Consider the following 15,349-nt stretch of genomic DNA (forward strand, 5'->3'; position numbering starts at 1 on the left):
ACTCGTCACTGCGTCGGCGCGGGGAATGAAATAGAAATAAATATTTACTGTCTAAGTATATATGGTATAAAATTTAAGAACACAATAATCAAATCGGAATTCGCATATTTTTAAACATTTCAAATATTAACTTCTGCCTTTCTTTAAATTTCTAAAATAATCAATCTCAGAGACCAACACCGGGTCTCTTAAATCATTTAAAGGCTATTAAAGCACACTCATAGTGACACTTACATTTAATATAAACAATTTAGCGTTTCCCTTACTGCTGGAGGCCCAATTTTAGTCCTTTTTCCATTCCATCCTTTTTTCTCATTAGAATTGGAGGCTAAGGGAAAGTGGATATGAAGGAGGCGCATAGAAAGGAAAAATATCCTCTTTATTTGCGTCTCCCTCGTTAATTAAGGGTAGGCAACGCATCCACTATTGCGACTGTCTATGGGCAGTCGCTTCGCCATTTTGGCGAAATCCGCGGCATGATCGTTTGCCACTTTATAATATAAAAAAGCATTCTCACCTGGCGGTAAACATTGCTCGTTGGGCTGGAACTGTATAGGAGCCATGGAGACGTGAGCTGATGGTAAAACCGACTTCATCAGCTTCGCCTCCTCAGGGTGGTTGAAGCGGAGATAATTGGATCGACCGATTGTTAGCATACTACCTGGAATATAGAAATAGTAATCTTACCAATATTATAAATGTGAAAGTTTAGATGGATGGATGGATGGATAGATGGATGGATGGATGGATGGATGGATGGATGGATGGATGGATGGATGTTTGTTAGAGTTTGTAGCCTAAACGGCTGATCGGATTTCGATGAAATTTGGCATAGATGTAGAAGATAGTTTGAAAGATCACATAGGCTATTCACTTTTGTTTTTTCAATACCACGTAGATGGAGTCGCGGGCGAAAGCTTGTTCATTATAAGAGTTAAAATAGTGTTGCCTACACATAACGGCAAGGAAATTCAAAGATATGTGACGTCAACACGCAGTGGACTAGCGTTCAATAGTGTTAAGATGGAATGGCTACAAAGCTAGAGGAAGACCGAAGAAAGTATGGATGGATTGTATGAAAGAGGATATGCTTAAGAAATGACGGGATGGAGATTTGATGGCTGATAGAAATGTATGAAAGAGCAGCATATACTGTGCCGACCTCCGTAGGGATAAGAGCAAGTTGATGATAATGCGAATGTTTAGATAGATGGATGTTTGTTAGAGTTTGTAGTTTAAACTGCTGAACGAATCTTGATGAAATTTGGCATAGATGTAGAGCATAGTCTGAAAGAACATAGGGTATTTTAGATTCCAGAAATAATTAAAGTTCCCGTGGAACCTACAAAACCTTTTTTTTATTATTTAAGCCATGATTCTGCAACGGTTGAACTTTTATTGAAAGGCATGGATATTAAGCAAAGTCTGGAGTAACACATAGAATACGATTCATCTTCGACTTGTCAGGTTCCAGAGGAATACGTAGTTTATTGTAGTTCATATGTTTGTTACTGCGCCGACGAATTCTCGGGCAACAGCTGTATGTAGTGTATGTTCAAGCTTCAATATATACCTTGTGATAATCTAGTGGGCTTTTCCACTGGCAGTCCATCTAACAGCGTGCTTCCACTGAGCGGGTACAGTGTAACAACACCGTGCGAGTTCTCGACTCGACAGTGAACGCTGGCAACCCCAGTCCCTACCACGTAAATGTCGCATGTTGGGTCCGAGCCGATTGTCACACGACCTGGAAGAATTCCAATGAGATTAAAAAAATACATAGAGTAAGCAGAGATGCTTCTCGTGAAACATTTGTCATATAATCTCACTTACGGTGTCCGTTTGTCAAAATCACAAACAAACAAATAATTTAAACACTGAGAGGTGTCTCGGCGTGTCATTTGACATTGAGTTTACCATACAAAGAAGTTACCAGTGAAAGTATTTTGTTCCCTATGTCTAGTCTATGTATTTCTTAATCTTTGATTAAAACATTCATTGCCGATCACTTACATTCGAGTGTGAATTATCTACTTATCAATACTAATATAATAAAGCATAATACACACTTTGTTATGTAGGTTGTCAGCAATCACGGTATATTCTTAAATAAATCATTTTTTTATAAAAAGCCTTACACTTACACGCTTTAGGCTGTATATTTTCACGGTATTAAATTTAGAGAGTAAATAATTTGGATAAAACCGACATGCGGGAAAGGAACAAAAACTAAACTAACATTAAAGAAGCAAGATTGCCATGGTAACAGTAATTGTTATCTAATGTCACAGGCTTTTGTTGTCATTTCTGCATAAGAATTTAACAATTTTAATTAAAAATTAACAAATGTAGACAACTAGTGCGGATAAAGCCGCACTGGAACAGCTCGTAGATACAGTATGAATTGATGAATCCTATTGCTATCTCAGTTTTACTAATGTTAAACAGAGAGAGCACTAGTTACCTTGTTTGATGGGATGCAACGTGACAGCAGTACTGAGGCGTCCGGTGCCCAGGCTCACCAGATGAGGAGTGTTGCTCGCCACTCTGGAAACAAATATACATAAACTTAGTAAACCAGAAGTTTCAGTAAATCTGGCGTTAAACCTAGATGTTTAGCTAATTTGATGACTACTTAGTTCCTTGCAACTTAGCTAAGTAATCGCTATCCATAAATATCTACATATAAATTACATACGGTCCAGAAGAATATGAAAAAATAATATTGACGAATAAGCCTCTAAGATTCGTGTTGTCTGGAGACTTAGAACAAGGAAGGCTGACACCAAATAACTGGAAAAAGGAGAAGATAGAAGAAGAAGCATACAAATAGCATATCTTTAATCCATAGAGAAAGGGCATAGACGAAGGAAATTTCTTCTTTTCTATGTGATATTCAGGTATCTTAAATTTGTCTTATATAGTAAATAATATATTTATTTTACAAATGAACGTACCAAGGTTTAAAGCATATGTTTTAATCTTTGTTAGCGATCGAATAAAATTATTATAATTTGTTGCCATATACGAACAGCGGCGCGCGCGATCGCTAGTTAAGATAAAGTAACGAAGCAATAGTGTTACCATATTAAGTTAATGAAAACCGGACAAATGGAAAAAGTCCTGGAGTTCATATGCTGCGTGGTTCGTTAAAAAATAAACATGAGAGGGCTCAATCAAAGAACAGTTTTAGTTAATAACCAATGGATAAGCAACCACTTAATTTCGCAAAAATAGCGAATTGATCGTTGCCAATAGACATCTAATATTGGAAATTGGAAAATTTTGATCGATGTATGTATATTAGCCGGTAACAACAAAACGGATCTTGATAAAATTTTATTTTAAATCCTCTAATATGAAACGGGTAAACACTAGAATATAATTAGAATTCAAGCGATTACACCTTTAATAGACGACTAACAGAAATAGGATATTTCCCTTCTAGTATGGTCACCCTACTATGTATGCAAAGGGACAGGAAGCAGTCTATTTCCAGTGGCGCCGCACACCTTTTGCCCGTTTTGCAAACCGAATGCCATCGTTCCTTGCGTATTTAATTAGCAACATAGATTTTGCTGCAGAACAAAATACCGATAGCGGTGAAAAGGTTAATTCCACTCAAGCTGGTAAAATTGTCTTAACCCTTCAAATGCCAAAAGCATGTGTTAGATATTATATAGATGTAATTCATTCATTTGAATACAAATTTTATGGTTTTTTTTATTGTAAATGGATTATTTTTCTTTTCTTTTTACCTATACTAATATTACAAACTAAAATATTTAGATTTTGGATTTTGTAAGAATTGCAATAACTCAAAAACTACTGGGCCGATATCAAAAATTCTTTCACCATTCAAAAGATACGTTATCAGTGAGTAGCGTAGGCTACATTTTTATTTTTTGTTTTAATTTCATGAGTTCTAAGTTGCGAGTAAGAGTGTATATTAATTTTATAAAGAGGAAGGATTTGTATTTTTGTATGTATTGAAACTACTGGGCTGATTTCAAAACCTTATCATACAAAGACTATATTTTTTAATATACCGTGGAAGAAGTCACGAGCAACAGCTAGTCAAAAATAATTTCATAATAAAAAAGGCGTTAGCAGATTCAGAGACACACAAGGTGTTAAAACTTTCCGACAACTTCGTTATTATAACTCAGGAAACACAAGGTGCGTTAACTAGTGATATTCCAGATGTCATCGCAAGCTGCATTTGTCACTCCCCGCCCCCCACTTGACACAATCCGGGTGTCAGTTTTATTTTTAAACATCTGTCAAGAAAATGTACTTTATAACTATGGAATAAAGTTCATTTTGGAATAACATAAGACAGTGCATTCCTGATATTGAAATAATTTATATAATACATTTTAATTGCTCTTATTTCAAGAGCCATAAAGTTGAAAATACCGTAACTTGTTTATTTCGTAAGACGCACGTGATTTGGTTTATTTTTGTATCACTAGTCGTCCCGAAATAGAACAGACTGTTTGTTGTGATTTTGACAAATTACACTCCAATTTAGATAATAAAATGAATATTTTCACATCCGTTTAGTGCAAGGAATCGAAAGAATGTAATATTACATGGAAATAGGTTTTTACGTTTTGCACCTATGAGTAAACTATCAAAACTGTTTAGTCTCGCTTTGATTCCTATGAGCTTGTATGGGGCGCACACAACTCGATTTTTAGTTGTGCAACTAAACAGTTGAAGGCTGCGAAACAATCGACAATCTCAAAACAGTTGTCTGATAGTTTAGTCAAATACGCCCGCTCTTAATGTTTCAGATGGTTGCATTTTAATACTAATATTACTAGCTATTTGATATTTGATTCAACGTTTGTTATTGAAAAAGTAAAAAAAGTTGTGAGCGCCATGTAAGCCTGTCATCTGTATGTTCTGCTTTTTTCTTTTCATTGTCTACAGTGTATTAATTTAGTTGTGAACTTTGAACATGCAATTGGTGTACCTTTCCAATAAATAAATCTTACTTCTTACTAATCTTACTAATATTATAAATGCGAAAGTTTAGATGGATGGATGGATGGATGTTTGATGAATGATGAAAGGATGATGGATGAAATGTGGCAGGCTACTTTTTATCCCGGGAATAGTTACGATTCCCGTGGGATTCGTTAATTTAGTTTTTTAATGTTTACTCGATCATTCTGCAACGGTTCAACATATCTTATTGAAATTTGGCACATATATAAAACAAAGTCTGCAGTACAGATGGGATAAGCTTCATCCCAGAAAAATGTCCGGTTCCCGAGGGATACGTAGCGTTTTGTAATTTATATAATTCGTATGTTTTCTAATACCACGCGGACGAAGTCGCGGTCAACAGCTCATCAATAAATAAATTACAAATGCGAAAGTTCTGATGGATGTTTGTTAGAAGATAACTTCAGATATATTGTAAACATTGAAAGAACATTAGTTTTATAAGACTTACCAAAGTGATCTTATCAAAATCATGAATTTTAACTACCTAAGGAATATGTTCTTAGCAACCGACCTTCATCCAACCCGGTAAAGCCTCCGCCGCGCGTGAAGACCACGTTCCGTTTCAGTTGCGACCTCACACTTGCTCTTATATACCTTATTTACGTATTATATATCACTAACATAAAAAATGAGTAGCCTATGTGTTCTTCCAGACTAATCTCTACATCTATGTCAAATTCCATCAAGATTCGTTCGGCAGTTTAGGCTACAAACTCTCAAAAACATCTATATAGATTTCGCAAATTAAGAATATGAGTAAGATTAAATTAAAGATGCAAATACAATTTTCCTGAAATCTACAATTAATATAATGTTTTCACTGAGTAACAGGGTATATTTTTAATTTCACTTGAACGAAGTCGCGAGCAACAACTAGTCTTATCTAATTAATCTTATGAATATTATACATTTGAAAGTTTAGATGAATGGATGTTTGTTAGAGTTTATTGCCTAAAAGGCTGAACGGATCTGGATGAAATTTGGCATAGATGTACAGGATAGTCTGGAAGAACACATAGGCTACTTTTTTTTTATATAACAAGGTGGCAAACGAGCAAGCGACCACCTGAAACCGCCAAAATGGCGAAGCGACCGCTGCCCATAGACATCCGCAATTGCAGATGCGTTGCCTACCCTTATACGACGGAGGAGGAGACGCACATATAGAGGATATTTCCCCTTCCTACGCATCTCCTCCACCGTCAAATCCACGTCCTCTTCCCAACCTCTCCTTATAAGAAAAGGGTGGTAAAGAGAAAGGGACTTAAATTAGGCCTCCGGCACACACTCATCAGACGAAACACGGAATTGCTCCCATTTCACGCCTGTCTTCTGTGTGGTCGTGGTATTACACCGGGTGTGCCGGCCCTGCAGTGCTAAGATGTTAAAGCGGGCACTACCACTGTTAAATTTTATTATTTATTTATTTTTGTTTTTAATTAATACCGCGGACGGAGTCGCGAGCAACAGCTAGTAGTCTAAAAATTAATAAGTCTGTTATTAAAACCCAACATCATCTATGCGTTGATTATTTATACCGCAATTATCTCAGTGAATTAAACAGTTAGAGAACCGGCCCTAGGTAACCTGAACCTAAGTAACAGGAGAATCTAGATGAAACGCTAGAGGTTTGTCCGTTTAGCTTCAACGCTTATGTGGGCTAGATCTTACTTGTGTAATACTTGTGGTATGACATTGGTATAAGATATACAACTAGCTCTCGCCCGCGACTTTGTCTGTGTGGAATAAAAAACAAAGGTAGTCTATGTTTGCTTCTAGACTATGCTCTGTATCTATTACTTACATGAAGATCTCTTTAGCAGTTTACGTGACAAACTCTAACATCCATCTAAAATTTCACATTTATAACATTAGTAAGAAATTTATAATTAAATAACTTTGGTAATTCAAACGAATTAAATTTTAAGAAAATAGTATAAGTTTAAAAAATAAATAAAATAAAAATAAAATAACATCATCGTCATCTTATCATCACACACAACAAAGTAATTAAAAAAAGTTTGAAGTATAGATTTATCTATTTCATTGTAGTAATATTAAAATCATACCGGTAACAAAAGGTAATAAATCTCCAACCTCATATTTATTCAGCAGAACGGCAATCGGAAGGTTAAATATAAAGGAATACGGAAACTATCCGAAATTTACATTTTGTTTACATCGAATATTAAGACAAAGATAATAACAAGTAGATTACTCACTTTTGACTAAACCATCGCACAACTGTCTAGTCTCGCTTTGATTCCTATGACCTTATATGGAGGTACACTACTTGATATTTAGTTGTGCAACTAAACAGTTGAAGGCTGCGAAACAACCGCCAATCACACAGCTGTTCGATTGTTTAAACTAACATAAAGAAGAAAAATGATTGTGGTGGATCCTTAAAAACTAACAAGAATACATTGTTGGTTGCTTTGTTTGATGAACTCGATACAAAACTTTCCGATTATACGGAGGCAGATACGTAGGGTTAACTCCCTTCATCAATACTATTATAATAAAGCGTAAACACACACTTTTGTGTTGCCTAAGATGTCAGCAATTACAGCATATTTTTGAATAATTCTTTTTTTTTAATAAAAAGCCACACAGTTACGACACGCTTTAAGCTACGTATTTTCACGACATTAAACTTAGGGGGTAAATATTTTGGATAAAAACCCTAATGTGGGTAAGAGACCATAAGTTGCTGCCAACATCAAGAAATCAAGATTGCTAAGGTTTATCATGTCGTATCATTATGACATTTGCTTTTGATAATTTGACAAATGTATGCAATAAAATGAAATGTTCATAATTTCATGCGGATGAAGCCGCACGGGAACAGCTAGTTTTAATATTAAAATACCTTTAACATGACTCGTTTCATATCTACCTACAACGACCGTGTACAAGGCTACGATATCGGGCCTAGGTCGTGGTTTAACAGAGCTTTATGTTATGGAATTTAATTGGTACCGGTTTAACACGGGCCTGGAATTACCCAGAATATAATGTTAAAAACAAATCCTAATAATTAATAAGCAAGTTTAAGATAAACAAGATATTTGTTAGAAAAAGAATAGATCAAAAAATCTGGATGAAATTTGGCATAAATGTAAATGTCTGGAAGAACACATAAGGTATTTACTAATTGTTAATTCCGCACAGTCGCGGGCTAAGACTAGTATTTAAACAATGTAAACAAACGCCTATTCAAGAAGACGTAGGATTTATACTAGCTTTTACTCGCGACTTCGCGTCTTTAACATATTATTCTATGTCTACAGACATGAGTACTTTCGCTATTTCAGCAAAACTAAATAAAGATGTAATCATACCAATAATTTCCCCCAATATATTTCCATATGCTATGCAAGCGTTTGGACGAGCAAAGAACAGCTGTACACTAGGCAAATCAAGTATAACTACTTTTAAAAGCGGGCCGCACTTTGTCTAAACTATCTCACAATTGTTGTGCGATTGTCGATTGTTTTACAGCCAATTCAACTGTTTAGTTGTACAACTAAAAATAGATTTTGCGTCCATTTAAGCTCATAGGAATCAAAGCGAGACAAAACAGTTGTGCGAAAGTTTAGAGAGGTGTGCGCGGTTTAACACACTCACTGCGTAACCGATATCGGCTTGACGCGGTACTTAAGCTGGTGCGGACGCAGAAAACTATGTCCATTACATAAAATGTATAAATTATGTTTCCACCAAGTTATATATAGCACTTTAATCTATCCTAGTGCTGGTGGGTCTAAAAAGACCTGCCACGCATTGGCGGCAATATCATTGGGGGTGCATTTTGGCCCGCCGTCGCACCAGATGTAGACTTATGATTTTACTTGCCGCAGTAAAGGTGTTAATCAACACAAGTGATATGCGAAACTTTTAGGACGTATGTACAATATTTACGAGCTATTATCGACTCGGCATTCCAAAGGCCGGTCGATTTGAATGCTGCTTGCGTCAATATCTGATGTCATCGTACAAAACATAGCTAAAGTTCGTAGAATGTTTAAAGGTGAGTTTGCACTGTCGAAACATAAAACATGTCTTTAGTGATTATGGTGGATTTAAAAGAAATGTTAAAATATGTTTCATTAAAAGAAACAAAGGTTATAAAGTTTTTAGTGAAAATATAGCAGCTTTCAACCGCGACTTCATCCATCAAAATAAAAAAAAAACTCAATAAATTAGCCATGTCACTTCCAAACTATGTTTTACATCTGTGCAAAATTTCATTTTTATTTTTGTCAACATTTGACGAGCAGTCTTGATACCTTCTAAAAAACATCCATTTCATTATTACATTACTTACTAGCTTTCGCTCGCGATTCCGAACGCGTCAAATACAAAAAAAAGTCAGTAGCCTATGTGGTCAAACTATCCTCTACATCTATGACAAATGTCGAGATTCGTTCAGCAGTTTAGTCAACCCACTCTACCAAATACATCCATGTAAACTTTCGCAATTTATAATATAAGTAAGAATAAGAAATAAGATACATACTTATCTGGTCAATTTAACTGGCACATGAACATTTTACACACTTATGTCACAATAAATTACAATACGACGAATATTTTAAACTATACAAAAGCAACTGTTTCGTAAAGATGCTGCCGATAAGAATTAAACTCAAGGTCAATATGAATGAAAAACAAACATAATAGGGCTGTCAATTATAAAATAACTAGCTTTCGCCCGCGACTCCGTCCCCGTGGAATAAACAAGAACAAATACCTTATATGCTCTTCTAGATATTTCTATAAATCTATGATAAATTTGATCGAGATCCGTACAGGAGTTTAGTCGTGAAACTCGAACAAAAACGCCGCATGTTTGCCCCCATCTCTTATAAAAAAATAAAAACAAACATCCATCCATGTCAAGTTCTAAACTTTAGTATTCATAACATAGCTTTTGCGCGCGACTACAACGGCATAGAATTATAAAAAAAACATAGATAGGTATAAAAATTATTAATTATTTATTTAACTTTACAAATATCATTTTAAAAATATAATGTTACTCAAAGACTGACATTTAAAAAAACATTAAACTTTAGGAATAAATAATTACATTGCGGCAACCCTGAAAAATTATCTATACTGTGAATTTACCCAACACTCCTCGAAGGACATATCTAGCGAACTGAGATTAGATAATTATCTTTAGATAACAGATATATTTGGTCACTGACTCACTAGGAAATTACTAGACTCCACTAATACCCCTAATTAGAAGTACTACTAGAATTACTAAGAGTAAACGAGATGTTAAAATCTGCTGTAAACATCAGTTTAACACATTTTCATATCTATATCAGTACTAATATTATAAAGAGGACAGTGGTAGTGCCCGCTTTAACATCTTAGCACTGCAGGGCCGGCACGCCCCCAGTAATACCACGACCACACAGACGACAGGCGTGAAATGGAAGCAATTCCGTGTTTCGTCTGATGAGTGTGGTGCCGGAGGCCTAATTTAAGTCTCTTTCTCCTTACCACCCTTTTCTTATAAGGAGAGGATGGGAAGGGGAAGTGGATTTGACCGCGGAGGGAAGCATAGGAAGGGACAATATCCTCTTTATGTGCGCCTCCTCCTCCGTCGTATAATGGTAGGCAACGCATTTGCAATGGCGGCTGTCTGTGGGCAGCGGTCGCTTCGCCATTTCGGCGGTTTCAGATGTCCGCTTGCTCGTTTGCCACCTTATGTTATAAAAAAAAGAGGAAAAAAATGTATTTTTGAATTTTATATATTGAAATCACTCAAATACTGGGCCGATTTCAAAAATTCTTTCATCATTAAATAGCTACGTTATCTGTGAGTAACATAGGATATATTATTTATTACTTTTCTAATTCCAGCAGGCGAAGTCGCGAGCAACAGCTAGATAAAAACAGAGATATCCTTATCATTATATCGTAACCCAGTAAATTATTGTTTACATTCATTATCACGTCTTGATCAAAATACAATACAAGCAACTCAAAGTCCTTAGGCTTTTTTTAATAGCACGAGTGATTTCATTGCATATTTACTTAAACAATACGTAACATACTGACCTCTATAAATGGATAGGCTACAAGACTACTTTCCTATTTGATTTTTGCCATCTTGACGCTAATGGTCGCGGTGGTAATAATTGGTAATAATATCAACAATCGCATTTATTGTTTAAACGAAGCATAAACTGTCAGACCTTTCTATTTATACAGATCAGTGACTAGATTTAACAAAATCATGTGTAAAATTAATCTAACATGTTTGTTAGAGTTCACCACATAAACGGCTGAACGGAAATAGATATTTGGCATAGAGCATAGTCTGGAAGATCACTTAGACTATTTACTTTTATTCTTTAATTCCGTAGACGGAGTCGTGGGCGTAAACTAGTATGCAATTTAATTGAATTTGCTAACCCTACTTGTAGATCAAAGTGTGACAACTTTCTATGTATAAAAGGCATAAACACGGTCAGCAAATGCAAATCTCTGAATCATATTCAGAGAAAGTTTAAAAATAGATACGAAATGGTCCTGATTCACAAGTTCGCATTAAAGCTCACCTACGTATTGTATACTAGCTGTTGCTCGTGACTTCGCCTGCATCAATTTTTTTTTAGAATTACAACTTGGTGGGACATTCTCTAAATTCTATGAAATAGTTATTATTCATTCAATTTCTCGTGTTTGTAGATTAAAACTTTATCATTAAAGCTATCAAATATAAAATTCTAAAGAGAAAAGATTTGTATTTTTGTATGTATTGAAATAACTTGAAAACTACTAGACCGATTTTAAAAATTCTTACACCGTTAGAAAGGTAATTTATCTATCAGTAACATTGGCTTTTTATAATTTCACGCGAAGACGCGAGCAATAGCTAGTCAAATATAAAAGTACAGAATACATACCAACAACGTGGAGTCTCCAACAAAAACGTAATCATAACCTTTGACTAAACTATAGCGCAGCTGTTTATTGTCGCTTTGATTCCTATAAGCTTATGGAGGTGCGAACTCGATATTTAGTTGTGCAACTAAACAGTTGAAGGCTGCGAAACACTCGACAATCGCACAACAGTTGTGTGCAATGGAAACACACATGACTAGTAATAAACACAAGAGACATACTGAACCATTAAACTGGTCTATGACTCAGGACTGAGTCATCGCTTTTGTTACTAAACTTGGCTTAAAGTTAACTAAGCTTTGTACTTGGGAAATAAAGTATATAAGTTGAAGAATTGTAGTGGAATGTTAAAGTATTTTCGAAAGATTTACTAGAATTAGTTTGGAAAATTCATAAAAACAAACCATTAAAGAAATACGTAGACTAGAGGTAGTGAACTAAATTTTTTCACCGGTACTTTCTTTGAAAGGTTCTATGTTAGTTGTCACCTACTACCACAAGTCTTTTTATTGAAATTTTCAAAATTATAATAAGTTTGATCTTTTGTTTTCGAACTGTGGTTTTGAAAATTATGTGACTCAAATGAAGTGTCAACTATGCTCCCTATATATTTTTTTAATCTCTTAGGGTAAAAATTACTGTCAAAGATTTCGTAGGCAAAAAGTAACTTGATAAGTTAATAAAAATGTGTAAGTGATGGTTATTAAATCTCTATATTTATGAGATAATTAAAATTTATATGACACTCTAAAAATTTGTATAAAAATACTCCTTCATATGAAAGTGCAACTAACACTTTAGTGTCGAACTAAAATAGACTTATGTGCATAAATAATTTTATAGACCTGCCATTATAAAATCAGAACTAAACAAAACAGATAAAACTTAACTGAAAAGGGTTTTAGTAAAGAGTTCTGAGTTTATGACTTAAAAAGTAATAATTTCGTTTTTAAACACTAATTCAAACTTTTTACTTGATTTGACTTTAGTTTTCATTATGTTGCCTTTGAAATTCATCATCATCATCATCATCTCCTTATCCTACTCCCGTAGGGTCGGCACAACAGGTTTTAGTCCTCCAAATAACTCTATCATATGTCATCTCAGTCATCACTCCCTTTTTGATCATGTCACCTTTCACACAATCCATCCAAATTATAAAATTATTTAATTAAATTATTAACGCATTCGGTACATTCTCATAACTCTCAGTTCTCGTACAAAAATGTAATCTTGATCAATTAACACCAAATCAAAGATTAAACAACCCAAAAACGGACACAAACTTCAAAGGAATTATTTTAATAGCTAAACCGAATTACTCAAAGATGAGACCACGATCAAAGATGTACTTTTAAAGGTGATTTACAACTAACAGACCAACAGACATCCGTTATAATGTGAGGTAATTTCTACAGAATACACGTTCACTGATCTTTTTATACCATCTTATGGTAATATAAATCTTTATTTGTCAAAAAGGTAATCTAAAAAACAAAAAAAACACTAAACTATCTTACAGTCAATTTACTTTCAAGCAAGCGTAACAAATATATAGTCATCTCTTTCATACACTTAGTAAAAACAGAGAGAACATTATGTTTGTCTATGCGTTTCGATAAAGAACTTTTAAAGTTTTATAACTTACGTACTACATGAGTTAATTAAAACCATTAACAGACTCATATCTATACTAATATAATAAAGCGTAAACACACATTACTTTGTGGCGTAAGATGTCAGAAATCACAGCATATTTTTGAATAATTCATTCTTTAATGAAAAGCCCTACAGTTACGTCACGCTTTAGGCTATATATTTTCACGCTATTAAACTTAGGAGGTAAATAAATTGGATAAAAACCCTAATGTGGGAAAGGGATCTTAAGCTACAAGCTGCCAACATCAAGGAAGCAAGATTGTCATTGTCATCATGTCATGACGTTTGCAATTGATAATTTAACAAATGTAAACAGTAAAATGTCAAAAATCATACGGATGAAGTCGCACGGGAACAGCTAGTGTTATACTATTAAATTACACACTTGTCTATCAAATTAATGTTTAAATGGTCATACATAATATTTTTATCTTACCTAATGACTTGTTAGTCGTCTAATTAAAGGACTCATATATTTTACACTAGTTTCGCTCGCGACTTCACCCGGGTGAAATTAAATTAATTATAAAAATAGCACATGTTACTCACTGATGCCGTACCTTTTACGAAGAAATAATTTTTGAAATCGGCCTAGTTTTTGAGTTATTTCAATACATACAAATATACACTGTCCTCTTTAAAACATTAGTATAGAAGTATAGATTAGCAATAATCTTTAAATTTTAATTTTAAAACTCATAACATCTTTTTAAAATTCGTCAAACTAAATGATAATGCCAATCCCTTCGCAAATAAACACTGATAGGTAGAAAACTCACGATCAGTGCGTTATCTGATCTATGACAGGCTAGAAATAAACATGGCGGCCATCGACCTTTCGTCGAGTTGCATCAATTTAATTGTTACCGCATTCGACGCGACCGTATTCGTCCGGTCCACATCAAAGCTAGAGAAAAATCATTTTCTACACACATTTATATAAAAAAACATTTTAAACTGTGAAGAAGGAAGTGCATTGCGAGACAGACATTACAATTGGCAAAGATTAAAAATGTTGTCCCTCTCTGACCTTTGTCAGCATCTGTGGGATTATTATTTTTTTAATATTTGTTAAGCTAGCCCTTGACCACGATCCCACCTGAAGGAAGTGGTCCCACAGTCGAAAGATGGTACGCGCTTGCTTAATCGGTAGCTATTCACTCTTCATTTGAAGGCCCTCATGTCATATATGGACGGAAAATATATATTTTTTTTTATTTTCAGCTTTTTCAACGCAGCATTCGACTATCAAACAATATTGTGTGCAAATGTTTGCATATAATTTAACATAGCGCTTACCAGATATCGATTAAATTTGGCACAGATGTTGAACATAATCTGGAAGAACACATACTTCCCGAGTTTCTTTTTATTAATGCGGAGTCACGGGCAACAGCTAGTAAAACAAACTTTATGCTATTGGTATTCGAGTAAAATAAGGGCCTGTCCCACCAAATTGTAAATTGTCAGATGACAATCCAACGTGTAAAATATGTGATAGAAATGTCGGATTTTGTTACCTTATCCAGTGACGTAATTTTTAAGATATCTTAGCCTCTATCAGCCAGTAGTGGGACAGGCTCTAAAACAGACGTCATATCTCCTTATTCTGCACACTTACAACTTGTTATAGCCTATCACGGAAGTTTTACGTTAGGAAGTTTTGATAAGACGTAAAAGTCTATTTAAGGTCTATAGAATGTTACAAACGTTTAAGAATCGAATAAAAACAATCTAACAA

At 34.6% G+C, this 15,349-nt stretch overlaps 1 protein-coding gene across 1 annotated transcript in view; it reads right to left on the reverse strand.

Moving 5' to 3' along the window:
• Positions 1-15,349, reverse strand: part of LOC106099879 (golgin subfamily A member 4-like) — a 52,146-nt gene that overhangs the window by 11,532 nt on the left and 25,265 nt on the right. Inside the window, exons 3-5 of the mRNA XM_013278563.1 lie at positions 2,465-2,547; positions 1,574-1,747; positions 518-661 (exon numbers count right to left, since the gene is read on the reverse strand). Of these exons, the coding sequence (XP_013134017.1) occupies positions 518-661; positions 1,574-1,747; positions 2,465-2,547 (401 nt within the window). The remainder of the gene's footprint in view (positions 1-517; positions 662-1,573; positions 1,748-2,464; positions 2,548-15,349) is intronic.

Source organism: Papilio polytes, unplaced genomic scaffold (genome assembly GCF_000836215.1).
Source record: "Papilio polytes unplaced genomic scaffold, Ppol_1.0 DF824325.1, whole genome shotgun sequence".
NCBI classification, from domain to species: Eukaryota; Metazoa; Arthropoda; class Insecta; order Lepidoptera; family Papilionidae; genus Papilio; species Papilio polytes.